This window comes from Delphinapterus leucas, chromosome 8 (genome assembly GCF_059928025.1).
Source record: "Delphinapterus leucas isolate spDelLeu-1000000601 "Yukka" chromosome 8, BTC_Dleu_Yukka2, whole genome shotgun sequence".
In the NCBI taxonomy this organism is placed as follows: domain Eukaryota; kingdom Metazoa; phylum Chordata; class Mammalia; order Artiodactyla; family Monodontidae; genus Delphinapterus; species Delphinapterus leucas.
In genome coordinates this window covers 14208273-14235903 of record NC_143136.1, presented here as the reverse complement: position 1 = coordinate 14235903, position 27631 = coordinate 14208273, and the positions used below count along the sequence as shown (strand labels likewise).

At 43.4% G+C, this 27631-nt stretch overlaps 1 protein-coding gene across 1 annotated transcript; it reads right to left on the bottom strand.

The window, feature by feature from the left end:
• Positions 1–22: 22 nt before the first annotated feature.
• FAM124B (family with sequence similarity 124 member B) lies at positions 23–27203 on the bottom strand. The gene is made up of 2 exons (XM_030760496.2): positions 20315–27203; positions 23–9760 (listed from the first exon to the last, which is right to left on the bottom strand). Exons 1-2 carry the CDS (start codon positions 21047–21049, stop codon positions 9107–9109), a joined length of 1389 nt encoding a protein of 462 aa, XP_030616356.1. The 5' UTR covers positions 21050–27203; the 3' UTR covers positions 23–9106.
• Positions 27204–27631: the final 428 nt, after the last annotated feature.

Genomic DNA, 27631 nt, shown 5'->3' with positions numbered 1-27631 from the left:
GGAGAGGGAGAGATAGAGACAGAGTAGCGTGGGCTAAGGGAGAGTAACAGGCAATACAAATAAATAACTAAACCAGAAAATTATAAACCATATAATTATAAGGGTCTATAGTGGGTTGAATGGTGGCCTCCCAAAAGTTATGTCCCTCTCCTAACTCCCAGAACCTGTAAATGTGACCTTATTTGGAAAAAGGGACTTTGCAGACGTAATTAAGTTAAAGATCTTGAGATGAAATCATCCTGAATTATTGGGGGCGGATGACCTAAATCCAATACCAAGTGTCACTGTAAGAGACAGAGAGAGATATAAGAAGAGAAGAAGGTAACTTTGGAAATGGAGTCAGAGATCAGAGTTTTGCAAATGCAGCCAAGGAACGCCTGGAGAAGCTGGAAGAGGCAGAGAAGGATTCTCCACCTGGGCCTCCAGAGGGAGTGTAGCCCCACCACCACCTTGATTTCTGACACCTGGCCTCCAGAGCTGTGAGGGAATAACTTCTGTTGTTTTGCACCATGACGTTTACAGTGTATTTGTTACAACAACTCTAGAAAACTAATACAGCTTTTAAAGAAAACAACATGGGCTGATGGAGGCCGGATACTGGAAGGTCTCATGCTGTCAAAAACTATGCTCTTTGCAAGGAAGAGGAGACCAGGAGCTGCATCCAGCGTCCCCCTCACAAGTACTATGCAGAAGGTGCTCTTCCTTGGTTACCAGCTACAGTTGTGGCCAGGAGTGGACCTCTGCTTCCGTTGCCAGCCAACATCTCTTCTCACTTTTTCTGATTAATAAAAAGTCCCTTTCTTGTGTGGACCCACATGTTGTTCAAGTGGGTCTAACTCCCTCCCTGTGTCCCTCCAAATCTCATTCCCACAAACAGACACAGCCACAGTGTCACCAATCAGAGAACCCCATCATCTGGGCACAGTGATTGGTCCAGGAATAGACATGTGACTCAGGCCAGGCCAATCAGAGAATTTTCTCTGGAACTCTGAGAAAAGACTTCCTGTCTCCACTAGGGGGCGCGGCTGGTGGAATGTGACACTGGGGCTGTGGTTACCTGATGCAGGCTTTCAGTTAAATGACCCTGTAGCTTTCCTTCTTTCCCCCTTTTGTTTAAATTAGTTCTCAGTCTCTCTTGCTTGTAAATGAAAGGGCTCTAGGTTGAGGCCCTGTCCTGGTGACCTAGGCCAGACCACATGTAGCACATAGGGTCCTTTCCATCTTCCCTGGACAAAAGTCTAGAGGCAGACCTACTTCTCAGAAGGGACCCTGCACCCACTCTGCGTCCAGTCCTTCTTCGCCTGCTAAAGGGTAGGGGGCGGGTCTTCTCACTGTCTGGCCGTGAGGGAGAAGAAAGAAGCAATCCAAAAGGAAAAGAATCAAAGCCAGGGGAACTTCAAAGAGACACTGAACCCCCAAACGACGGTTTTTAACATCTTTGTTTATCCCTTTGAAAATGCAATTCCCTAACAATGTGCCCCAATTTTGTTCTTGGCCTGAACCCCGATCAGTGTTTCACTCTGTATCAATCTCAGCTATTTGGTGCAAGAACAGAACTGATTGTAGCCGATGCGAGCTGAGAACGGATTGATCAGAAGGCTGGAGAACTGGCTCAAAAGATGCAAAAGAACAAAAGGAGGATGAATCACAACCAAAAGCAGGCCCCTGGACCAATGTGGGGTAAGGGCTCCAAAGCCAAAGACTGACATCACTTCTCCCTGGGACTGCTGCTGCCGCCTCCCCCGACCCTAAAGGAGTTTTTCCACATCAAGACTCTAGGGGAGAACACCTGATTGGCCTAGTGACAACATCACGAGGGGACGCGCGGATGGAAAGTATTTCAGGTGGGCTCTGCCTCCTGCTGATACTCCTATGGGGAAATTTCCTGAACAGAAATTAATTTTTAAATATCTGTAATACTTTGTGCTCTCTCCGGCTGAAGCAAAGGGGAAAAGCTTGGAGACGCCCCCGCAGTCATTGGATAGTGTCACAACAGTGCCCTCTAGTGACAGACTAATGATAGGTGAAAAACAAGGTAAGTATCGATGTTTACACACCCCACTAAAAACGTCCTGCTGAAATTCAGTCACGCTTAGTTTCGTGATTTAGACCATGGCACAAAGCAAGAGAAAATTCCAAGATGCAAATGCTAAACTGTGAAAGGGATATAAAAAGGACTGTGACTTATAATAGATGTTAGGTTGCCTCAACCACAGTCCACACCCACGGGAATTCAAACACCCCTCGTGGTGAGAGCAACAGTGTCATTTTTGCTCTGACTGTCTGCCCATGGGAATTCAAACAGCCCTCGTGGTGAGAACAGCAGTGTCATTTTTGCTGTTACTGTCCAGTGTGGCTACTTCCTTGAAGATAAAACCTGCTCCTTTGGAAGTGAGGCTCACTGGCCGAGGTGCAGGGAGTCTGGACAAGCTCCCAGAGTTGAAGGCAGAAGGTGTGGGGTATCTGAGGGTCCACTTCCCTGGGGTCTAGCACACAGGACACATTTGTGGAATGGATGGAGGAAGCCAAACCTTTGATAGAGCACAGCAGCACCAACAATGAAGGAAATGTACAAGGATGCTTATACACTAAAGAGGACCAGGGGAGATAAGGAGGGAGGTTCTGTCAATTGTCATAGGTCTGCAGTCAACAGATAAAGGAGGGAAAGTACACACCTGATAAATGGAGGAAATGCTGGTGAAGAGGGGCTGCCCGGAGTCAACATGGCCCTAGGACCTAGGCAGGAAGGAAATGGTTTATCTCTATTATGGAATGGATGTGTCCTCCCAAATTCAAATGCAGAAGCTCTAATCCCCACTGTGGAGGTGGGGACTTTGGCAGGTAATTAGGTCATGAGGGTGAAGGCCTCATGAATGGGATTAGTGCCCTTATAAGAGACATGAGAAATAAGTTGAGGCGATGTTTTGTACAGCAGGATGTCTATAGTTAATAATACTATATTGCATATATGAAAGGTGTTGAGAGTGAATCTTAAAAGTCCTCATCACAAGAAAAAAACTGTGGTACAGAATTTAACTAGACTTATTGTGGTGATCATTCTGCAATATGTACAAATATGGAATCATTATGTTGTATACCTGAAACTAATATAGTGTTATATGTCAATTATACCTCAATTTTTAAAAAATCAGAGACATGAGAGAGTTCTCTCCCTTTATCTCTGGGCGCCACAAGAGGACACAGAAAAAAAGTGCTGGTGCAAGACGGAAAGAGAGCTCTCACCAGAAATGGGCCATGTTGGCACCTTGATCTTGGGCTTCCCAGCTTCCAGAGCTGTGAGAAGTAAATGTCTGTTGTTTAAGCCACACAGTCTATGGCAGCCCCAGAAGACTAAGACAATCTCTTGTCTCTGGCTTCTAGAGAATGGAAGCCTCATAGGTGTTCCCAACCCTTGCTGTGCATTCATTGAACAATATACGTGTAAAAGCACCTACTCTGGTCCTAGGACTGCAACAGGGACTGGTGCCTGGGCTGCTTTAACAGGACACCATCTAGTCAAGTCCCTCCTGACAGTGGACTTAATTTGAGAACAAAAGGACAAAAAGGGGCCCACCAGGGCAGGTCTGGGGCATGCTGGAGGAGCAACAAGGAAACCTGGGTGGCATGCCAGTTGTTGGGGCACAAGGTGTGGAGGTAGGGTGGCACCGTGTGGAAGTGGAGGTCTCCCTTCTTGCACGCCCTTCGGGGAGCAGGACAGTAGCATGATTAAGGGTGTAGATGCCAGCCTGACAGCCCAGATTCTAATCCTAACTGAGCCGCTTAGTTATTGTGCCATTCCTGATTAGGCTCTCGACCTCTCTGTGCCTCAGTTTTCTCATCTGTAAAATGGGGGTCATTGTAGCACCGACCTCACAGGATTGGTGTAAAGATGGAAATACGTAAGTAAGAAATGCCCACCTAGGAAGGGGGTTCTCAGGTCAGCCATCATCAACTCAGATTTAGTATTATTGTCCTTCTTTACAATTACTGTTCTTAAAAGAAACACCTCAGAATCATCTCTGGCAAAAATGGAATATGCAAATAGAATACATTGCGCATGCTAAGCAGAGACCTAGTTATGTCTTCGGTAGCTCAGATGGATTCTCTGGAATAACTAGACTTTTTCAATGATGTGTTTGAAATGAAGTTTAGCAGGCTTGAGTTCTTAATAACATAAATCCTAATTATGTACTCTCTGGGGCCATAAGCTCCTTTTGTTTTCCTATCACAAATTACAGACAATATTTTAAATTGCTAATTGTAAGAAATGCTCAGGAAACATCTCAAACCTCAGAGAAAGGTTGGACAGGTGTGAAAGGAAGGAGAGAGCTGTGGGGAAGAGAGACCAGCTCGTTTCTAAGTGATGTGGGTTGAGCAGTCCCAGAGCAGAACCCCAACAATGAATTGGAATGTAGTGAGAATTTCCTCAGAGAAGGAGCAAATCTTCTTTCTGATCCTCTCAGAGCTTAGCCAAGGGGGCCCGTCAGAAGTTGCAGCTACAGGTCAACCCCTTGTGGAATCTTGGGAGATGCTGCAAAGACAAAGTATTTTAAACAAAGTGAAGAACGAAGAGAGTATCAAATTCACACACACACACACACAGACACACACACACACACAGGAAGAGAGAGAAGGAAGAGAAAAGAAGGAAAGAAAAGAAAAGAAAAAGGAATGAAAACGGAGGGGAATGGCGAAAAGAGGAAGAGAAAAAAAGGGAGGAAAAGCCCACACACTCTGGCTTGGAGAAGACTCAAGAAAGGCAGCCAGGGTTAAGTTATCCCAGGAATTTCTAAGTTTTATAGCGAGGAGATGAAACTTAGGAGTTTCCAATCAACAGAAAATGGGTGTGTGCTCATGGCCCCATTCTGCTCTCTCCTCTCATCTTCCCCTTTCTCCATCTTTCTCTGGGAGGGAAGGAAGGGGTTCTCACCTCCTCCCACTCTTGCCTCCATCCCTCTCTGTGCTATCAGCACCTCCCATGCGTAACTGCATTGTTGGTAGAGCAGTGGAAAGACCAGCGTCACCACCACAAAATCCCATTGTAATAGGGAAGAACAAATCTCACTCCATGTTAGATCTGTTTCTTTTACCTTAACCTTTGTATTCTATTGCTTTTGCTACAACTTAATCACTATAAAGGGATATTACCTATAGCTTAAGTATACATAATGGCCCATCTCTGGGAACCCTGTCTCTCATGCCTGAATATTAAACTAAAATACCTCTGTTCAGTTCACAGGAAACATGCTGACCAGGCTCACCTATGAATGGCTGCAGGAAGGAAGAAATTAACACCTCCCCTCCCAAGTCTGGCCGGAGCCAGGAAATATTTGCAACAACTTATCACCTTTTTTACTTTACCTTCTCACCCCGCCCTGCTTTGTTCTATAAAAGAAACTAGCATCCAAAACCCCAGCAAGGGGCTTCCCTGGTGGCGCAGTGGTTGAGAGTCCGCCTGCCGATGCAGGGGACACAGGTTTGTGCCCAGGTCCAGGAGGATCCCACATGCCGCGGAGCGGCTGGGCCCGTGAGCCATGGCCGCTGAGCCTGCGCATCCGGAGCCTGTGCTCCGCAATGGGAGAGGCCACAACAGTGAGAGGCCCGCGTACCGCAAAAAAAAAAAAAAAAAAAAAAAAACAATAAAAACCAGCAAGATGGTTCTCTGGGACACCTGTCCACCATCATCTCAGTGTGCTGGCTTTCTGAATTAAGTTGCTATTCTTTGCCCCAACAACTCATCTCTCAATTTCTTGGCCTTTCATGAAGTGAGCAGTACAAGCTTGGACTCGGTAACGCCATCAGAGCTGAGGGCAGATGGGGTATAGCTGAGGCACCTGTGCCACTTCCCTTTGTAAATCGAGGTGTGTCCCTCTCCTTCCCTGTCAGCCTGCAAATCCCCTGCTCTACCTCCGCTAAGAGACAAACACATTTGCAAGTTTCTAAATGTTACCATTTCTATTCATGCTTAGCAATATCCAAGTAATGCTTGCAAAAAATGTGAACTACTATTAAGGTTAAAAATAGCCAAACAACTGTAATGCAACTTGGTTTTAATATACCTATAAAAATATTAAATTATCTGACCACCAGCAGTCACTTGTGATACATGTTACATTTCAAAATATACAGTGTAGGGCTTCCCTGGTGGTAGCATGGTTGAGAATCCGCCTGTCAGTGCCAAAGACACGGGTTCAATCCCTGGTCCGGGAAGATCCCGCATGCCACGGAGCGGCTAAGCCCAGGCGCCACAACTACTGAGCCCACGTGCCACAACTACTGAGCCCACGCGCCACAACTACTGAAGCCTCATGCCTATAACCCGTGCTCCACAACAAGAGAAGCCACCACAATGAGAAGCCCACGAACCACAATGAAGAGTATCCCCCGCTCACCACAACCAGATAAATGCCCACACACAGCAATGAAGACCCTACACAGACAGAAACAATAAATAAATAAAATAGAATAAATATATTTTTAAAAATACAGTATAAATAAGTAAAGAGTCTGGATAATTTTATAATTTGGATTAAACTAGTTCATAAGTTTGTCCCTGTTATATATAAAATCTCTTTTGAACTTTAGGATATATTTGATCCTTTCTATCCATCATTTTCCTCCTAGATGTGTAAACATAAATGACACACATAGTAAAAATCTTAGAGAGTTGGATTTCTTTTTTTTAATTGTAGCGTTGCTTTCACTAAAAGTTGTTTCAAAAAAATCCTTTGTTGTTAAGACATTTTAAAAATGTGGGTCTGGAGGACCATTTGTGATTATAATACCTTACATATTTACAGTGTTTAACAGTATCCAAATGCTTTCATACGCATAATCTTGATTTTCCTAACAACCTTAGTACAGAAGATAAGGCAACAGAAGATCAAAGAGTTTAAGGTCACATATAAATAGTAAATTTTAAACTGAGACCAAAATCTGGGCCTCTGTCACATAGCCCACTGGCATTTCCATCCCATCATGCTGTAAATTGGATTCCTATAGTGAGTAGGAGGATACAATAGAGTACATTTTAAGAATACAGTCTAGGGCTTCCCTGGTGGTGCAGTGGTTGAGAGTCCGCCTGCTGATGTGGGGGACGCGGGTTCGTACCCCGGTCCGGGAAGATCCTACATGCCACAGAGTGGCTGGGCCCATGAGCCATGGCCGCTGAGCCTGCACGTCCAGAACCTGTGCTCCACGGCGGGAGAGGCTGCAACAGTGAGAGGCCCGCATACCGCAAAAAGAAAAAAAAGAAAAGAGTACAGTCTTATTTTACAAGTCAATTTTGTAAGTTACTCATTCAAATTCCTCAATATTTTTTATGCTTTCCATGTACTTATATTCCTACCTATGTATTATGTTAAAGGAATTAGATAACCTCAAAAAAGTCGGAAAGAAACTTCAAAACTGCCTGCTGTGCTTTTCAAAGCAGCTCAATAATTCAACTTAAATAAGACTTTCATTTTTTTTTAACTCTTATTATAGAAAACCATACCAAAAGTAAGTTCTTCATTCCACATTCTAAGATCTAACTTTAATCTGAGGGAAAGAAAGAACATGGGGATAAGAATATACTGATAGTATAAGGACAGAAATCCGTTTAGAAGTCTTGTCTTCGTCCATTTGCAGCTCTCTTCCATTTCTACTCTTTTAGGGGGACAGAGCACACAAACTCAGTCCAGTCTCGCTGCCATGAGATTCATGCTTAAGCCTGAATTAGGTCTATTCTCTCCAATTAGGTCCTTCTCTCCAATTAGGTCTATTCAGTATAGGGGTCTCCAAAAGATCCAGCTAAATCAGCACTTATAGTCACATAACATCTGTTCTGGAAAATGGAGTTCTTGGAGTCAAATAACCTTGTAAATTAACTGAAACACACAGACCTCAGATTTTTAAGAAATGTGTGTATAGACCCAACCAAATAATACATCATATGAGCAACTAAGAATTCATCCATTATGATTATAATTGCGATTCATAATATGCCCCATCTCCGTCCACAGGTTGTGAATTCTTACCACAGCCTGTGCAGCAAGTGTGGTAATCAGCTGTGGAAAAGTTTCCCAGAGAAATAAGTTTGAACTTCCACCTGTTCTTAAGAATTGATAGAATGGATTTGTGATACAGTGAAACCATAAATAAGTTTTGGGTTTGACGGCCACAGAATGTATGTGTACCATATACCAATGTCTTATTCAAAGGTAGGTATTTGTACACTGTGTTGCACGAATGGATGTATAAATGAATGAATAAATGAATGAGTACTGCAAAGGAATACAGGAATTTGAACATGGCCAAAAAAACACAAGTCCGGCTCCAGTGACCCAACCAATGCAATCTTCCTGCCACACTCAGTGGAGATCTCGAATCATCCAATCACATTCCACTCCTCTCTGCTTAATTATATGAACCACGGGCCCCACCGAGGTGGTGCGGAAACAAACAAGAAATGGAGGAGCCGGAAACCCTAGAGCCCAGCTTTCATTTTTAACTTGATTTTTTTGGTTTCCAGTGTTGCTGCTCATTAAACAGGAGAAAAAGAGAAATGTTTGTAATGTTCAAAACACTTTGCATGTTAACTCATTCCAGATGCAAACAACTTTAAAGGCAAAAGTCACTAGAGGTGAGTGGTGAACAGGGCCTAGTTACCAAATGAGGTCACATAAAAACTAAAAAACACTAAAGAATAAATAGCCCATGCTGCCCAGGGGGATGAACAATGCAATGCAAGTAAAAATTAAAACCAAATTACAGACTCTAATCAGCATTGCATAACACATCCAACTTATTTGCATATAATGCAATTACCCTGATAGGTACTGAACTCAACACACCCAGCTGTGTTAGTGTGTCTCCAAGGACGTGAGGCATTGGGCTTTTTCCCTGTGTGTTGGCTATGTTCCCTTATGACCATGACGGCAAATAAACAACCACTCACCAGCACTGCTAGACTTTGAACATTTGAAATAAAAGTGATACAGATCTGTGCATGGCTAGCATTTAGAGCCCCTCAGATGAACAAGAAACAGGCTGATTCTGGGTCAGTGCTCCATTTCTAGAACATTCTATTTGATTTTGTGTTTTAGAAAACCACAGTTGTTTTATGCTATATAAAGAATTCTTCTTCTGCTTCTTTTTCTTCACCCTGGACTGGCAGAGGAAGGGGACATTTTGAGATTATCGTCCTGGAACAAAGGTCCCTTTGGTCAGCAAGTGACAGAGGATGAACGCTTTCCTTAAAGATTCTGTTGTTTTTGGAAGCAGCTGCCCCTAAGGAAGGGGTTGACAAGCAGGATGGTGGCTGGTGGGTCCAAAGATCCCTTGGAAATCTGCTCAGAAAAGATTGCCTGGGTCCAGAGCTGACCACGGTGAATCCTGTGTCAACATTCGTCTCTGCCTCTTGCTTCTCAAAGCTGTTTTCCCGTCTGAGGACCTCTATTCTGGCCCCGGGTTCGAGGTGGAGAGAAGGCAGAGGCAGCTGGGAGTCCGTAGCTGGGCTGCTGGGCTGAGCTGAGCGGCCAGGGCTTTTCCACGAAGTGCCACTAGCGCTGTCTGACGCTGTCTGCCCACCAGGCTCAGGCCACTCCACCGACCCTACCTTGAACCTCCTGCCCCTGCTCCTTCGGCTTCTCGGCTCTAGGGTCCTAATCGCAGAGACAGGGGTCAGCCTGGAGCCCTGGGGAAGCGTGTCAGCTCCCGAGGTGCCATTCAGAAAGGCAAGTTCACCATTCCTAACACCAAGTCCTGGATTCAACTGGACCTATGGGACAAGGAGAAGAGGAACAGGTGTAACCGATGTTTTCCATTAACTAAGTGTCAAGAACAGACTATGTCCTATTCAGCCTTCTGCCATGCTGTGCCCATAGCAGACTTTCAATAAAGTCGGTTGAATTGAATAAAAGTGACAAGTACAATCCTTCAAAGGGATGAGCTGCCACCTTTGCCTCCTGGAAGGTCATTTGACATTATATTCTACCTTTTTTTTTTTTTTTTTTGATCCAATGAGGTCTTTTTCTTCTGGAAATGGAAACCGGCATGGCTAGTTCCATATTAAGAAATCATTCAGGGTTGATATTAGACTATCCAATCTAGAGGAGCCTCCTTGTCATTAATTTTTACTTGAGCTCTGGTAGAATTTTACAAGACTGACCCTTCTCCTTTACATATGAAGACTTCTTCTCCTTAACCTTCTATGTCAACACGTTCTTCTGGATTTTCTCCTTCCTTTCCATCTACCCCTTCTCAGGGTCCACTGAAGAAGCCTCCTCCCCTGTCAATTTGTAACAGGAGGTAGTTCTTCAGCGCTAAGCGGCCATCTTCTTTTTTCACTTTACACACTCTCCCAGCCAGCCTCGTTGAATCCCCTGCCTTCAATTATTATCTAAATGATGGAGGCTTCTGAAAGTCTAATTATAGTTCAGATCTGTCTCTTAAGCTTCATACCTACCTATCCAACTGTCTTCCAGGCACAAGGTCCTAAAAGTCAACATGTCCCAAATTGAACTCATCCCCCTTCTCACCCTAAATCTGTTCTGCTTACTCTTCCCTGTCTTAGAACCTGGCATCGTTTGCCCCACAGTCACCAAGCAAGAGCATCATTTTCCCTTCTCTATCCCTCATGTCACGCATTCCCATGGACTCTTTCTCAAAGATCTCTCAGATCTTCCCGTCTCTCCATGTCCACTGCCATTAACCCTAGGCAGGCTGTCATCCTCTCTAGTCTGAATTACTGCAACAGCCATCGAAGGGACACCCCATGGATGGCCTTGCCTCCCTCTAATCCATTCTCCAGTCTACTACCAGAGGAGTTTTGAAAACAGTTTTGATCATGTCACCGTCCTACTTCAAGTGGCTTCCTACTCTTCTTAAGAAAAAAATCTAAGCCCTTTAGTATGGGCTCCCACACCCTTCACAGTCTGTCCCTTCTTACTCCAGCCTAATTTGCCACCTCTTCCACTTGCCAAAATTGAAATTTGTTCAATTCTTTGGACATTATTTGCTCTTTCTTAATGCCAGTGTTTGTGTATATTATTTCCTTTGTCTGGGATATGTCACCTCTGACCCTTCATACCTGTTGTTAACTCCAAGCTTACACATCATTTCCTCTTAGAAGCCTTCTCCATGTCACTGAATCTGAGTTAGGTACCCCTAAATATTGGCTCTGCCACTAATTAGTTGTGAGGCTTTAGACAAGTTACCTAATTTTTCTGTGCCTCAGTTTCCTCATCTATAAAAGGAGATCATAATAAGTACCAATGTCAAAGAGTTGTTGAGAAGATTAAATGATAACAGGGCCTGGAAATAGTAGTGCTAAACCTAAGTTGGCTATTATCATCATCACAAATATTATTACTAGCTGTCCTGGCAGCCTGTAGTTTCCATACCATGGTAGTTACCACACTATTTTGCACCTGTTTGCTCACTTCTCTATATCTTCTTCCAGACTTTGCCAGCTGGAAGTGCTGGGATTGTACACACCTTCTTCACCATTGTATCTCCGGTACCTAGCACAATGCCTAACACGTGGTAAGTAATCACTAGATGTCTGTTGGATAAATAAATAAAGCTTAATGCCTAACAAACCATAAATTATTTGCATATAGAAATGTATGGCCCCTAATTATTAGCCATTAGGTAGATACAAAGTCTTATTAAGAAACTGCCACAGGACATTCATCCTGTGGATGGCCCTTTCTGCAGTCTTTTAAGAGAGAGAATATCAACTTTTCCTTTCTTAAGAGAAGTCCTTAGACGATATGGCTAAAGAAAGCGCAAGATTATTAATGTAGAGATGCAGGTGTGTGCAGCTGGAGTGAAGAATTTCCAGGAGAAACATAATGGCAAGTAGTTGAGATAAATCTCTTGAGAGAGAATAACGCTCCTCTTGCCAAAAAAGCAATTGAAATGCATTTGTAGGAATTCTGATCATTTAGGGCCCATCTTTCTAAGAAATATTTGTAAAATGTTACAAATTGAGAGGTAGGTGTTTTCGAGTTTCAGGGGACATTAGTCATTATCTTGATGAACAGGAAGATCATTGGTCATTCATTTGGCTCTCAACACTTGAGAAATAAGAGAATATACATCACTGAAACATGATTAAGCTGTTAAGGGGCAGACTGACATCATGAAGGGAAAATAATATTGTCTTTTGCTAAAAGTGATTCCAAGAGATAGCAAAAGAGGATTTCTCCTACATTGGAAAAAAAAGATTGCATGGGAACAAATTATATAGATAATAAGAAATCCCAAAACAATGCCAAACTTGCTTACTTAAGAGTTGAATCTAGTCTCTTCCAATTAACTGATCTTTTGAAAGGTACTTATTTTAATTTATTAACCAAAACCAATGATGTTAACCCACCATCCTATAGCAGCAGCAACCTCTGAGCCATGCTTACAAGGATTCCTTCAGGGCAGCATAAAGCAAAGCACTGAGTGAGAGCGGGCGTGTAGGGTTGGGAGTGTGTGTGTCTGTGTGTGTGTGTGTGTCTGTGTGGGGTATGAAGAACGGGGAGGAAATGAGGAGAGAAACAAAGCGGGAGGAATAGAGTCTGAATGAGTGCCTCTAAGAGACTCAGACATGAGAAAGGAACCCAGAAATGCTACAGAAAAAGCAAATGAATTACTCACTTCACGAGAGACTATCTTCTTTTATTTTAAATGGCTAATAAAGAACATCAAGATGATCTTAGCTAAAGGTCTGTTGATAAAATGAAGAGAAATATATGTTTGCTTTTGCCAAACTAGCTTCTGGAATATTTACTTTTCTGAAGAGAAACTTATTTCCTGACAACAGGCGGTTAATCAATCAACAAATGGTTCAGAAGCAGCTGTCTCTCTGGTACTCTACCAGACATAAACATTTACAATAAAATACCAAAAAGAGATGGCGAGTCATAAAGTCCCAAATTATATGGTACAAGAATGAGGAAATCTATAATCAGTTGTGTGTTACAAAGTTTCGGTGTAAAATGTTCCAGTTAAGAATGCGCTTATAGCAGATTTCACAGAGGAGGTGGTACTTGCACAGGGTCTTAAAGGATAGACAAATGAAGAGGAAGAGAAAGACATCTCTGGACAAGGAACAGCTCAGGCCGTATGTAAAGGCAGATATCCATAAAATGGAATATTATTCAGCCTGTAAAAGAAGGAAATTCTAACACATGCTACAACATAGATGAACCTTGAAAATGTTCTGGAAATAGACAGTGGTGATGATGGAGTACAGTGTAAATGTGCTATTAAGTACCATTAGGCACTGAATTCTACACTCAAAACGGTTACAGTGATACATTTTTATGTTATGTATATTTTACGACAGAAAAATACATGGGTGCGGGAGTGAGCCTAGAGGTCTGGAAAGAAGGGTGGAATAACTAGAGAAGGAGGGAGCAAAGGAAACATTCGGGGGGGCCTGACTATGAAGAGCCTTGAAATTCGGACAAGTGAGTTTTAATTTTATTTGCTAACTTTGCTATTGAGCTGACAAGGAACATAAATCCAGCCATCATTTAAAAATGTATTCAACAGGGCTTCCCTGGTGGCGCAGTGGTTGAGGGTCCGCCTGCCGATGCAGGGGACACGGGTTCGTGCCCCGGTCCGGGAAGATCCCGCATGCCGCGGAGCGACTGGGCCCGTGAGCCATGGCCGCTGAGCCTGCGCATCCAGAGCCTGTGCTCCGCAACGGGAGAGGCCACATTAGTGAGAGGCCCGCGTACCGCAAAAAAAAAAAAAAAAATGTATTCAACACTCCTGTGCAGGATCAAGCAGATGCCTGGAGCCAGAGTGAAGAGTTAGAACGTTGTAATAACAATGCACATTTGAAGTTAGGTGGGTTTAAGGAAGGAAAGAGAAAAAAAGAAATGGCTCCAAAGGGAAACTTGAATAGTTTAGGGGGGGGCTGCCTGAATGTGGGTCTTCCAAAAAGAGAGGTTTTAAAAATGACATATTTCAAAACCTGTGCAAATGGGAGGGTGACCAGAGCTGGAGAAATTGGGGGTTAGGGCTGCAGAGGATGACTTTGGTTTTGTTTGGACTGAATTTGAGATGAGGAGACGTTATGTTTAAATGGTCTTACAGGGAGTTGAAAAAGCCAAAAGCTCAGGAGATAGAGGAGATGAAAATACAGGGGTAAGTTGAACAAAGAGGACAACTAAATGCCCAGGATGGGCTTTATTTCTTAATCTTAGGGAAACCTTAAACTTAGGACAGTGGTTCTCAACTGCGGGAAATTTCACCCCCCAGAGGGCATTTGATAATGTCTGGAGACATTTCCTGTTGTCGCAACTGCAGGGAAGTGGAGTCGGTTCTGGCATCTAACGGTAGCACTGGGGATGCACTAAATATCCCGTAATGCATAAGACATCTCCCCCACGGCAAAGAATTATCTAGTCCAAAATGTCAATAGTGCCGAGGTTGAGGAAACCTGATTTTGGGGCAAAAAGAGTTGAAACTTTGAAAACAAATGTCCAAGTGATAGAGAGATAGGATAAATCCTTTAATTAGAAGATCCAAGTTATGGAAGCTCACAGAGGAGAAACTTTCAAGCAAGGAGTGGTCAGCATTTGCCAACACTGCTGACCCTGACCTCAGGCACCGGTGGCCTTAGAGAGAGCTACAACTCTTCTAGCATCTGCATGAGAGGTGGGGACACAGGGCAAACAGCAGCCCCCAAGATTGGAGAGACATACGAATGAATGCGGGGAGTCATGGCTTCCCGGAAAAGAGGATCAAAAGTGGAAACCACTGCAGGAACCAGGACGGGGCGAGGAAAACCTGAACTGTAATTGGCAAATAGCTGGAGGCTTAGTGTGGACAACTCTGAGAGTTAAAAACTCCAGGGGACCCAGTCCCGGGGGAGCCCCCCCCCCCAATTTTGTGAGATTTACCTCCAGGAGCGTGACTAGACTCTCACAATAAATATCAGAGAAAAATCCCCTTGTGCTTCCGGAAAGAGAAGGAGAAAAGGAACCTTTTTTTTTTTATTGAAGTATAGTTGACTTACAATGTTGTGTTAGTTTCTGGTGTACAGCAAAGTGATTCAGGTCTTTTTCAGATTCCTTTCCATTATAGTTTATAACAAGATATTGAATATAGTTCCCTGTGCTATACAATACATCCTTGTTGTTTATCTGTTTTATAGATAGTAGTTTGTATCTGCTAATCCTAAACCCCTAATTTATCCCTCTCCACTCCTTTTCCCCTTTGGTAACCATAAGTTCTTCTGTGTCTGTGAGTCTGTTTTGTAAGTAAGTTCATATGTATCATTTTTTTTTTAGATTCCACATATAAAGTGATGTCATATGATATCTGTTTTTCTCTGACTTACTTCACTTAGTATGAGAATCTCTAGGTGAAAAGGGACCATTTTTAAATACTCCAGAGCACTCTGTTCTTACAAGTCCTTCTCTCAGGGGAAACTAGTTAACCAGAGCCTAACATGCTGGCGTATTATCAGAGCCTAACTGACCTGGGTGAAGAGAAATACCCAACTCCAGCTTTCTCTAGCCTTCCATGTGAGAGAAGGGAAGTACTCAACTCCAGCCCACTCTAGCCATTCTCGCCCACCTGAGCAAGGAGGAAAAAAAAATTTAAACACTTGCAAAATTCACAGTTCAAGGCATAGACTCACTAAGACAGAGACCTAATTATAGAATGCTTCCCCTCCCCCAACTCCTTACTACCACATTAATAAAGGCTTATTTGCAGCAGTTCCTATACCTGCTACATCATGCCTGGCTATCAAGAAAAATTTACAAGGCATTACAAAAGGTAAAAAGCACAATTTGAAGAGACAGAGCAAGTATCAGAAGCAGTCATAGCAGGGATGTTGTAATTATCAGACCTGTAATTTAAAACAACTCATTAATATGCTAAGGACTCTAATGGATAAAGTAAACGGCATGCAAGAGCAGATGGCAATGTGAAAAGAGAGATGGAAATCCTAAAAGAAGAACCAAAAAGATAAAACAACAACAACAACACTGTAACAGAAATAGAGAATGCTTTTGATGGGCTTATTTGCAGACTAAACACAGCTGAGGAAAGAATCTCTGAGCTAGAGGATGTATCAACAGAATCCTTGAAAAAGAAAAGCAGAGAGAAAAAGAAAGTCTGAGAAAATAAACCCAGAACAGACTATCTAAAGACTATGGGACAACTAAAACAGGAGTGGTAGACAAATAATGAGAAAGAGAATGGAATAGAAGAAATGTTTGAAACAATAATGACTGAGAATTTCCCCAAATTTATGTCAGACGCCAAACCAAAGATGCATCCACTAAGGACTGAGATAGCAGAATGAAAACTGCCAAGTGGAGAATAGGGTAGCCCAAGGTATGCATTTAATAAACACTTGGTGGATGAATAAACATTTGACATACCTGCTTTTGTATTCAGCCATTCATTCATTTACTGAGCATCTACTAGGTACCCTAATATCAATCTCATCAAAAATACACATCCTAGGCTCTAAGAAGCATCAGACAGTGTGCGCTGACAGGAGGTTATGTGGGAAAAGACATGGAGAGACAGCTAGCAGCCTTCTTACACAGACAATAACTGTGCTACAGTTTCTACTTTACAAAGCACCTCCATGTATACTCTCCTTTTTGATCCTCATAATGCAAATTGTACATGTCAGTACCATTCAGTGGCTCTGTCAGTGACTGCTGATTGCAGTCAGAATAAGATAGAAGCTAATTGGCAAAGCTTTTGCTCATTCACACTAGAATGGATTTGCCTACCATGTGCCAGATGCTGTTCTAGGTACTGGGAGTATAAGAGTGGACCGAATATATAGACAGCTCATGCAGCTCAATAGTAAAGAAACAAACACCCCAATCCAAAAATGGGCAGAAGACCTAAATAGACATTTCTCCAAAGAGGACATACAAATGGCCAAGATGCACATGAAAATCTGCTCAACATCACTAATTATCAGAGAAATGCAAATCAAAACTACAATGAGGTATCACCTCACACCGGTTAGAATGGGCATCATCAGAAAATCTACAAACAACAAATGCTGGAGAGGGTGTGGAGAAAAGGGAACCCTCTTGCACTGTTGGTGGGAATGTAAATTGATACAGCCACTATGGAGAACAGTATGGAGGTTCCTTAAAAAACTACAAATAGAACTACCATACGACCCAGCAATCCCACTACTGGGCATATACCCAGAGAAAACCATAATTCAAAAAGACACATGCACCCCAGTGCTCATTGCAGCACTGTTTACAATTGCCAGGTCATGGAAGCAACCTAAATGTCCATCGACAGACAAATGGATAAAGAAGATGTGGTACATATATACAATGGAATATTACTCAGCCATGAAAAGGAACGAAATTGGGTCATTTGTTGAGATGTGGGTGGATCTAGAGACTGTCATACAGAGTGAAGTAAGTCAGAAAGAGGAAAACAAATATCGTATATTAACGCATGTATGTGGAATCTAGAAAAATGGTACAGATGAACCAGTTTGCAGGGTAGAAGTTGAGACACAGATGTAGAGAACAAACGTATGGACACCAACGGGGGAAAGCCACAGGGGGTTGGGGGTGGGGGTGTGATGAATTGGGAGATTGGGATTGACATATATACACTGATGTGTATAAAACTGATGACTAATAAGAACCTACTGTATAAAAAAGTAAATAAAATAAAATTTAAAAAAAAGAGTGGACCGAAAAAGGTCCCTGTCCTCATGGTGCTTACCTCCAGTGGCTGACCACGTGCCTGATGATGTGGCCTCTACCCACCTGCCCATCCTCCCCCGCCCGACCCCCTCCCTTCTCTCCAGCCACATGGAACCACAGGCGCTTTTCTGAACATGCCTGCTAAGGAAATCCTATTCCACACATTGTCACCCACCATCTCCTCTGTTTGGAACACTTTCCTCCCTTCCCCATCTAGCTACTTCCTTCCGGGCCATCCAGCTCAGCCAGGCCCAGGCATCACCTCTCAGGGAAGCTTTGCCCATCACCCTCATTGGGTCTAGCATCCCCCCCTTTCCCCCCCACCTCACACACATGTCCATCCTGGAGGGGTTACACATGGGGAAGTTAACTTGTGATTAAAGCTCTCCCTTAAACAGATATTAGTTTCTTTCGCTGGTGGACATTAGTCATTTTTGCCACCCAGCATTTGTCCCCTCACTGATCTTCCTTGGGGACCCTTGTCCCCCACCTCCATGAGTGCCAAGAGAGTCTGAGTCCACAAAAAATCTCGGGATGCAGGATAGTAGAGCCTTTGCCTCAGAACTAAGCTAATCCACCTAATCCCATTCCCCAGAATGCAATGATTGATTTAGAGAAGAGAATCGGATCCAAGTTGGTCCAATTGACGTGAAGTCCAGAAGTTTTGTTGGCCCATTGTAGGGTGAGGAACTCAAAAGGGTAGTCCTCAGAGCTGCTGGCAGCCAGCTGGTGACCACAAGGGCCCGTCTGAGGAAGTGGCGGAGCTGGGAGTCAGCTCCTAAGCCTCAAGACTCAGGCTACTTACTTACAAAAGCCAGTTCATTTGCCCCCCCCATCCTCTCTGCCCCCACAGAAGTTTGGGCTGGGTTTTCTATCCGGAAAAATTCACCCCATTATAGGAGTGAAGTAGCTACAAGGTATTATCTTTTATAGTGTATTATAGCCAAGCCTCTGTATATGCTTTCTTCAGGGACTTTTATAGGACACCAGAAACAGAAGTTTCCAGAAGATAATCACCCATTTTGTTGGCAAAAGCCTAAACTCATTGACGTCTTTATCCAAAAAACTATTCTTCACTCCCCAAATTTGACTTAACTTTCCAAAGGAACTAAGTTGTATAAGCCGTGGTTCAGAAGTTAAAATGTCAGTTAGCCTTTGAAACAGAAATGTGTCCCCTGCTGCACACACATATTAAATTTTTGCTTGACAGTGAGGTTTAGATTCTGGAGATTAACTAAGGCTGAAGGAAAAACTTTAGATGCCTTGGAAATTAGTGAGCTATGTAACAGGCAGCTAAGAGAAACTGTGCCTGTCCACCTTATGTGAATGAGAAGGTAAATAATTTAGAGATCATCACATACACTATCAATATGACTCATGTTTTATTAATAACTCAAAGCTGATGACAACAAAATTAATCAAAAGGAAAGATAATTCATCTTCTAGCCTGTTTTTACTTTATCCAATAGGCCTTAAAAGGGTTACTGACCATTTCTCAAGGACAGAAATTTTGCTGTGAATATCACGTACACCTCCCTGCCTGCACACACTTACACACACACACACACATGCACACAGCACTGGACTGCAGTGGTTAGCTGCCTGGCTTTGGAACCACGTAAACACTTCCTCTTGTGTCTTGGGCAAGTAACTATTCCCTCTACCCCTCAATTTTCCCTTCTGCAAAACTTCCTATGTTGTAAGAAGGACTAAATAAAACAATCAATGTGAAATACATACTCTAGGGCATAATATGAACAACAACAGCTAAAATTGAATTCTAGGCACTAAAGCACTTTGTAAATGTCAGGTCATTTAGCAGAGATAACAACCTGTACTCTAGGAAGATGCTAATATTACCCTCATTGTGCTAATGAAGAACCCAAGGCTCAAAAATCACACAGCTACTAAAGAGCAAGGTTCAACTGCCACATAATCCTTCATAAGAAATGACACATGGTAGCTATCACGATTGTGCTTGCTTTCAATAGGATGCCTACAGAAGAAGGCTTTAATTTTAAGATTTTATTTTGAAGGGTTCTAACTATATAACTTTATTTGGGGTAAAATTTGACAGTGATGCAAGATGCTTAAAAATTAAGTCAATAGGATGGCATACTTAACATCCCCAACCGTAATTACAGCTTCAGCTTCCTTAGGTCCAGATGGAAAGAACTAATGATATTTCTGGACCCAAAGAGTGGGCAAAGTATTTGTGTATAGTTGAGTAGCATGATTAAAGGAAAATCTGAGAAGTAGGGTGTTGCCTGATTCTATTGCAAACTACTTGTGCAAGTTACCAGCTCACAGAATCTGAACTTCCTTATCTGTCAGAGGAAGGGATTTTATTAAATCAGTGCCTCTCAACCACGTTACAAGCTACATATTAGAGTCATCCAAGGAGTTTTAAAAGTATTACCCAAGCCAGTGTGCCCCTAAAGATTCTAATCTAACTGACTTGGGGTGCAGCCATGGCACGGGAACGTTTGAAAACTCCCCAGAGACTTTGGTGTGCAACCAAGGTTGAGAACTACGACATTAAATCATCTCTTGGATGTCACATCACACAGTTACATGTGCATCTAAAGATCATGGAGACCAAACAGAAATACCTGAAGTAGAATCTTGTTGCCGTCATAGTCCTGTGTTTGCCACCGGGTATGGCTGATGGGGACACACGGATGGGGTAGAAGAGGCACTAACTGGCCAATCTCTTGAACCTTGAACTGCAACACTGAAGCCTCTTTGGGGTCCACCGACACTCCAGGGGGCAGCTGCTTCAGTGAGAGCTGCAGGGCAAAGCTCTCGGTGGAGTAGAGCGCGAAGAAACAGAAGCTGCTCTTCTGCAAGGTGGCTTCCCTCTGCAGGATCATCTCATAGAGCCTGATGGCATCCTCGTAGTTACCAAAACTGCAGTAGAGCGTCACTCTCAGGATCTCGGTGCCACAGTGCACCTGTCTCACGCCCCAAATGGGCATCTGGTTGTCCAGACTATAGAATTCCTGATTGGCAAGAATATAGGGGCACGGTCTTCCCTGCGCATTCTGGGTGGGGTAGCACTGCCACGGCCAATGCTGTAGGGAGTCAAGGACGCGAAACAGCCGCTCCTCTCCGAAGCTTTCGTGCAGGAAGAGCAGAACAGACATCCCCGGGAAGCGGGACCGCTTGGAGTGGCATTTGTCATAGTATTTCACTGGACTGACCCGCTCAGACACCAGAAAGACACGGACCTCTGGGCAAATGCAGTCCAGGAGCTGGTCCAGGGTTTGCTGCAGAAGCGAGCCATGCCCGGAGTTGGCCAGGAGGTGGACAGTCATGGCCAGAGGCTCCCATGTCTCGTCCATCATGGGGGCCGAGGATGACAGAGGATGCAAGTGAGCAGGGCCCACTGGTTCAGCTTCTGAAATGAATGGAGGGATTCCCACGTGCAGCCTTCAGCCCACCAGGAAGACTTCAGGATTTCAGAGCCAAGCTCTTACCCTGTGATGCTGGTCGCCGCTGGCCACACTCTGAGAGAATCTCTGCAAATCAGGCACAACAGCTTCCAGGACACACCACAGCAGCAGGGTCGATGGCACCCAGCCGGTGCATAATGTAACCGCGTGCATGGGGCTGCGCTGGGCGCTCCCAGGGTTTCTGTTTGACCTGAAAAACCTATAATCCTGAGAAACACCCAAGTGGGTGGTTCTTACACTCAGTAAAGGAAATGACCGGGCAAAAAGGAACGTGAGTCGGCCCTGTGAGGCTGATAGCAATCTGTTTAGTTGAAAAGACATCCATTTTATGGACCCACAATGGGCTCTGATTTCCTCCTTACCTCCCTCCCTGTTTATAGTAAGCCACCTGAATACAATGACTGCTTTAAAACAATTCTCAAAACTTGTCTCTTTGCCAGGAATTTTTCCCCTTTGTCTTTTTATTTTATTTTTGAACAATTGATGCCAAGGCACTGAAGAGAAGTTACTTTATCTAAATAATATTGACTGTTCACAGAAAATGATTCGCTCTGCTGACTCAAAAGACATTGATTCATGCCAAATCCTTAGAAAGAGTGAGAGCTTTCCAACGTCAATAATAATCATTGTTCATGTCTATTGAAGATTTACTACGTGCCCATCATAAACTGTTCCAGAGCTTTACATAAACTGGTTTAATCCTCCAGCAAATCTATGAAGAGACTATTATCCCCAAATTACTGAGGAAGAAACTGAGGCACAGAAAAGCTAAGTAACTTGCCAAGATCTTGCAGTGAAAAAGTGACCGAGGGAAGACTTGAACCCAGGAACTGAGTGGTCTCCCTGTGAACCACAGAGGAGGTGCCTCTCTGGGACCCGGATGTCCCAGGCCGGATTTTTCTTCCTAAGTATAAGGAAAAGATGCCCAAGCAGGCTCTTGCTGAGGACACACATTTCCCAGAGATTGTGTGTGCTGTTGAATCTTAAACTGAATAATCTTCAGTAAGAATACCCAAGCTCTAAACATAACACTCACCCTAATGTGTTCTAAATATCCATTTAAAAATTATTTGCTACTCTGATAGCTCTGCTTCTAAAAATGTGGACAAGCACATTTTTCTAAACATAATTCATAACATAAGCAATTTATTAATGCTTGTAGTAGAACATGGTGTGACTTGATGTTTTACAAATTAAAAGACACTTTTGTGATGAAAAATATAGTTTACTCTAACTTTATTTTATATATGTTGATTGCTTGAGTAGTAAAAGAACCAAATTTAACATCAAATATTGTTATCCATGGAAGGGAATCATTTCTATTCAGATTTCCTTTCTAAATCTAACCTACACTTCTAATCATTTGTGTTTCATAAGTCCTATACCTTTGCATTGGAAAAATCTATAAATATAGTTTATTACAGATAACTTGTTTTTTAATTACCACCAGTGATTCAGTAATTAAATTCATTTTGCTTCAACTTTCTCAGCATCATTCAAGTTTTTTTTTTTTTTAAAGGCATTATAGTTCTGAAGCTTTTTTAAAAATTTGATTTAGGTTACACACTGGCGTTTGAAAGGCAATAACTTTCTCATCCCCCAGTAGGACTCCCCTCACCTCTCCCCTGTCCATCCACACATGGAGCTGACTCGGGCATTTGAGACTTTAGACACAGTTTTTGTAAATAGTCTTTGCAATTCTGGAAATAGCTGTAAAGATTGAGGAGAAAAATTATACCCCTGAGACAAAGATATTAACTCGCAACATTGTGTAGAAGGCAAGTGCTTATGCCCTTATATAGAAAAGGTTTTGCTCTTTTGGATGTTGTTTTAAATCTTCCATCCAGTGCGAAAACATTCTTTTTCCTTGTGAGGTTGTAAATTCTGTGAAAACTGAAAAGATTTCATTAATCTGATGGCTGCCTAAGTGCCAAGAAACCGGGGCATGGGACAGGGGGGCACAACCACACCCCCTTCTGACTGACTGCCTCTGCAGTTATTTCTCCAAGAACCTGAAATATTGACCTCCCAACCTCACCTCCAGTGACGGCCTCCGTTCCTCACAGACCCCTCCACCCACGGCAACGGCCACATCCTCAGCTGGGCTCCACGGCGCTCTGCATTTTTGCACACTGCCTCTGTTGAAAGCACAGATGAATATATTACGGGAAGTCATCAGCTTTGCCGCCCAGTACCTGGACAGCTGACACTCGATTCTCTACCTTGTTTTTTCCCTGAAACTTGGCAAAAGATGCCCAGGTGTCTGTCAGTCACCAACTCCTGGACAGTCGCCAACTGGTCAACTCCTCACAGCAAAGTGGAGAAGCTGGTGACAGGAAGCACCGGGAAATCTAAGAAATCAGCTAGTTAGGAGGATTTGTTGGAACCTGTGGACATCCTTCAGGATTTTTCCCTGCGGCAAATCTCAGAAATGTACGGGGATATATTCAAACCCTGAGATCCTACCCACACCCCAAGAAAACTTTGGGAAAGAGTTTCTTTCCCTCTTTATAAAATGTGTTTATTTATCCCACATGCTGAGAGCCAGCCACTGTGCCTGGAGCAGAGGAGAGATAATCACCAAGTCTCGCTTTGGAAGAGCACCTTCAATTATGTCATCAGGGATCAAGGTCACTGCAGGATACCATGGAAACCCCTAGGAGGAGCCACCAACCTAGATGAGAGGGCCAAGGAAGCCCAAGGAAAGGAGATGCTATTTGAAGTTCTGGAAGGTGAGGAGAAAGGAGTCAGGCAGGTAAGGAGACTGGATGTGGGGAAGAAAATAATATATCCCAAATAATATCCCCAAATAATATTCCAGGGATGGGAAGCTGATGGGGACAAAGTACCCCCCTTGTCCCCATCAGGACAAGAGTGAGGGCCCTGGGACCCACAGGCTGAACTCAAGGTGGCTGCCGGGTGAGAACAAAGAAGGGGATAAAAAGCTGGAAAGGCAGCCAGGCTTCTCAGGTCACCGTAAAGGCTCTGGATTTTCTTCTACCAGGAACAGAACCCCAAAAGAGTTGATTTGAAAAAGGATCCAGTGATGGGTCCAAGGATCCTCCCAGCATGGTGCTTACAGGTGAGGCTGTCAGCCATCAAATAGGAAACGCTGGAGAAAGGAAGCAGCTGGGAGTGAGGTTGAGGGGTGCGGTTTGGACACGGTGAGTGTCAACGCCTGCAGGTCATTCAAGTCGAGATGGCATGTAGTCATTTAAAATGGAACTTAGAGGAGAGCCACAGACCAGAGAATATGGGCGGGGAACCATTGGTCTTTGGGTAACCGTGGGAAATCACATGATGTTCCAGCTGGAGAATACACAATGAGAATAGGAAAGGCGAGAAGAGGATGGGACTCCGGAGTACCCAGATCAAGGGACATGCGGCATGTAAGTGGCATCCAGAGAGAATTGAAGAGTGGGCGCGTCATCCAAACCCAGCGTGGGTGTTTGTGTCTTGGGTTATGAGGATTTCAGGAGGTGGCCTTGGCTGGGCAGACCACGATACTCAGTGTCAAAGAATAGCATTTGTGACTCACTCGACCTTCTCAGTGGAGGAAACTCAAAAGAAGCACCAAGCAGACCTCAGAGCCATTCAATCCTGTTTTCCTCGTTCCCAGAACAACCTTAATTCTGATTCTTTGTCTGATACTTGGTTGCTAACCAGGAGCTAGACATTCAGAACCTGGGCAGGAGCTGGAGAAAAGGTGCTGGGAAGGGATCATATCTTGCTTACTTTTAAACCCCCGATAGCAGCCTACAACCCCAGACCTGCAGAGTAGGCACAAGGTGGATCTGCAGCGGTGAAGGAATCTTGGCATTTCCTAAAGGATAAGCATCGCCGGGAAGCAAAGGGACTTTCCCAGCATCACATAGCTGGTTAGTGGCAGAGCCTGGGTTTCCGGTTTTTAAACCATGCTTCCCCACCACTCCTAAGAGAAGCTGTGCACAGCAGCTGCATCCATTCAGGTCAGAGCCATTCAAGTTCAGGACATGTGCCAGCATATAAAAAAGAAAAAGGGAGAAATGAGGGGTGGGCATTATGCACATTGTTTGTGCCCCGTGCCCTAAGCACATCTGGTTAACGTGTTTCCCCATCCTCAGCATTCCCGCTCTGATGCCATTTATATACTCAGCTTTCACCATCTGGCCAGCCCTTCTTCCAACACACACACACACACACGCACACGCACACGCACATACACACGCCTCTACCCTGGGGTCATAACTTCTGGCTTCTCAAGGGAGTTCTGGCAGAAACAGCACCAGGCAGACCATGGAGACCTATGACTCCTGTCCCCTCGGGCTCCTCCTAGAGCAGAGGTGGGCAGGAAGTGGCCACAGAAGTTCCTTCTCCAGGCTGCTGTGGCTCTTAGCTGAAAGCTTCTCTCCTAGTTCCCCAGAGAGCCCCTGCCCAACCCCAAACAATGCTATCAGCTTCCTATTAAATTGCCATCTGTTTCCCTTTTCGCAGGACAATGCAGCCCAGCAGCACAGCCTGTGAGCTGATACTCTGCAGTTTTCACAGGTGCAACAAAGAAGGCGTGTTTCTTCCTCCATCTTTATGGGGCCTTCCTTTCTCACATTGTTTCCAATGCTCTGACCAGTTATAGTTACCAGCTGAACCACTCAGTAGCTGTTGTCGACTGCACTAAAATCGCACAACGTACAAGTTGTGAGTAAAGTTTTATTCGGGACCTTACTGAGGACTATTGCCCAGGAGACAGGCTCTCAGGTAGCTTTGAGGAACTACGCTGAAGAGGTAAGGCAGGAGCCAGTATGTAGATGAACCTTTTTGCTGGGAAAAACACGTAGTCAAGCGTAAAATGATGACTGCTAGTCACAAAGAACAGACATCTCCAGTTACTGTTGTTAGTGCTTTTCTATGTATGGGAAGATGCAAGAATCTAGGGTCATTGAAATTTTTCCTTAGATAGATATCTTAACTATCTAGGGGCCAGTATATCTAAAGCACAGAATGCATCCTGTTTTTCTCCATCCTGAATTTGCCTCAGGGTGCAATGACTGAAGTGGCTAATGGCTTGATCCTTGTAGAACTGGAATAGTAGGCAACATTTTTTTCTTTGCACTGTGTAAGAAGGCAGAGAAGTAGAATGGAACAAGCTGTGAACCAAGGATGTGAGCCACTCCTCCTGGCTCTGCTGCCCACCCAGCGAGGACCTGAGATTCCTAATACCTCAGGTTTGGTTTCATCATCCATTGAAGATAAAACATAGCAATGGTAATAATTGACCTGACTCTCTCCACGGAGTGGATCAAATGAACTTAAAATACCCCAGAGGGCCTTCCAAGCTCTCAAGTGCTCTGCTAGTAGAATCATCTCAACATGAAATTTTTATATTTAATATTGTTTTAACTCCCCAAATAATATCCAGCAGATGGGTATTATAGGACATTGCAAATGGATATCTAGCAAAAGGAATGGATAAATAAATTAGTGTACGTTATTTTCACGGAATACTATGCGGCTTTAAAAAATAATGAAAGAACTTGGGAGAGGTAGATTGGCGCCGTCTAGTAAGGTTGAAGATCTACATACCCTACACTTCAGCATTTCCCCCCCCAGGTATAACCTGTGGAGAAATTCTCACATATGCACAAAAGCAGGCAAATTCAAGAATGTTTTATAGCTGCATTGATTGAAATACTAAAAAAAGTAGTGGGGGAGAGGGAACCAACTAAATGCACACTAATAGAAGAATAGGTAACTATTTATATCACATTCTTGCAGTGGAATATGCTACATCAAGGGAAGTGAATGAACCTGAACTACGCACTTTAGTTTGAATGAATCTCACAAACATAAATTTGAGTGAAAAAAGTAAATTGCAGGAAACACATATAGAATTATACCATTAATATAAAATTTGGAAATAGGCAAAGACTCTCCAATGGTTATAGATATAAACCCAGTTAGGTGAAGAATAAAGAAATGCATGGGAATGAGAAACACCAAATTCAAGATAGCAAGGTGGGGGATCTGTTCAATGTATTGATAATCTTTATTTATCAAGCTGGGTAGTGGGTACAGGTGTGCTCATTGTATTGTTCTAGACCTTTCTGAAGTATTTCATAATCATTTTAATGAGGGAGCTCTATTATGTACCAACCTAGAAAGATAGCTCCAGTATCATATAAAACAAAACAAATGTATATGTAGCATAAGATTGTATTTTCCTATAAGAACTACATATATGCATATGTGTATGTATGTATGATTGGTAAACACAGGAAAAACGTCTAGAAGGATATAAACCAAGTTTGTATAAGAGTGTCAATAGAGGACACTTCTGGGAGATGAGATTATAAGGTAAAGGAGCATTTCTTTCCCTACTTCATTTCTTCATGCATTTCTATACTACTCCTATTTATTACAAATACCATGTATTATTTTTGGAATTAAATAATAAATAATACATGAACTACAGCCTTCTAATCCATTCTTTCAACAAAT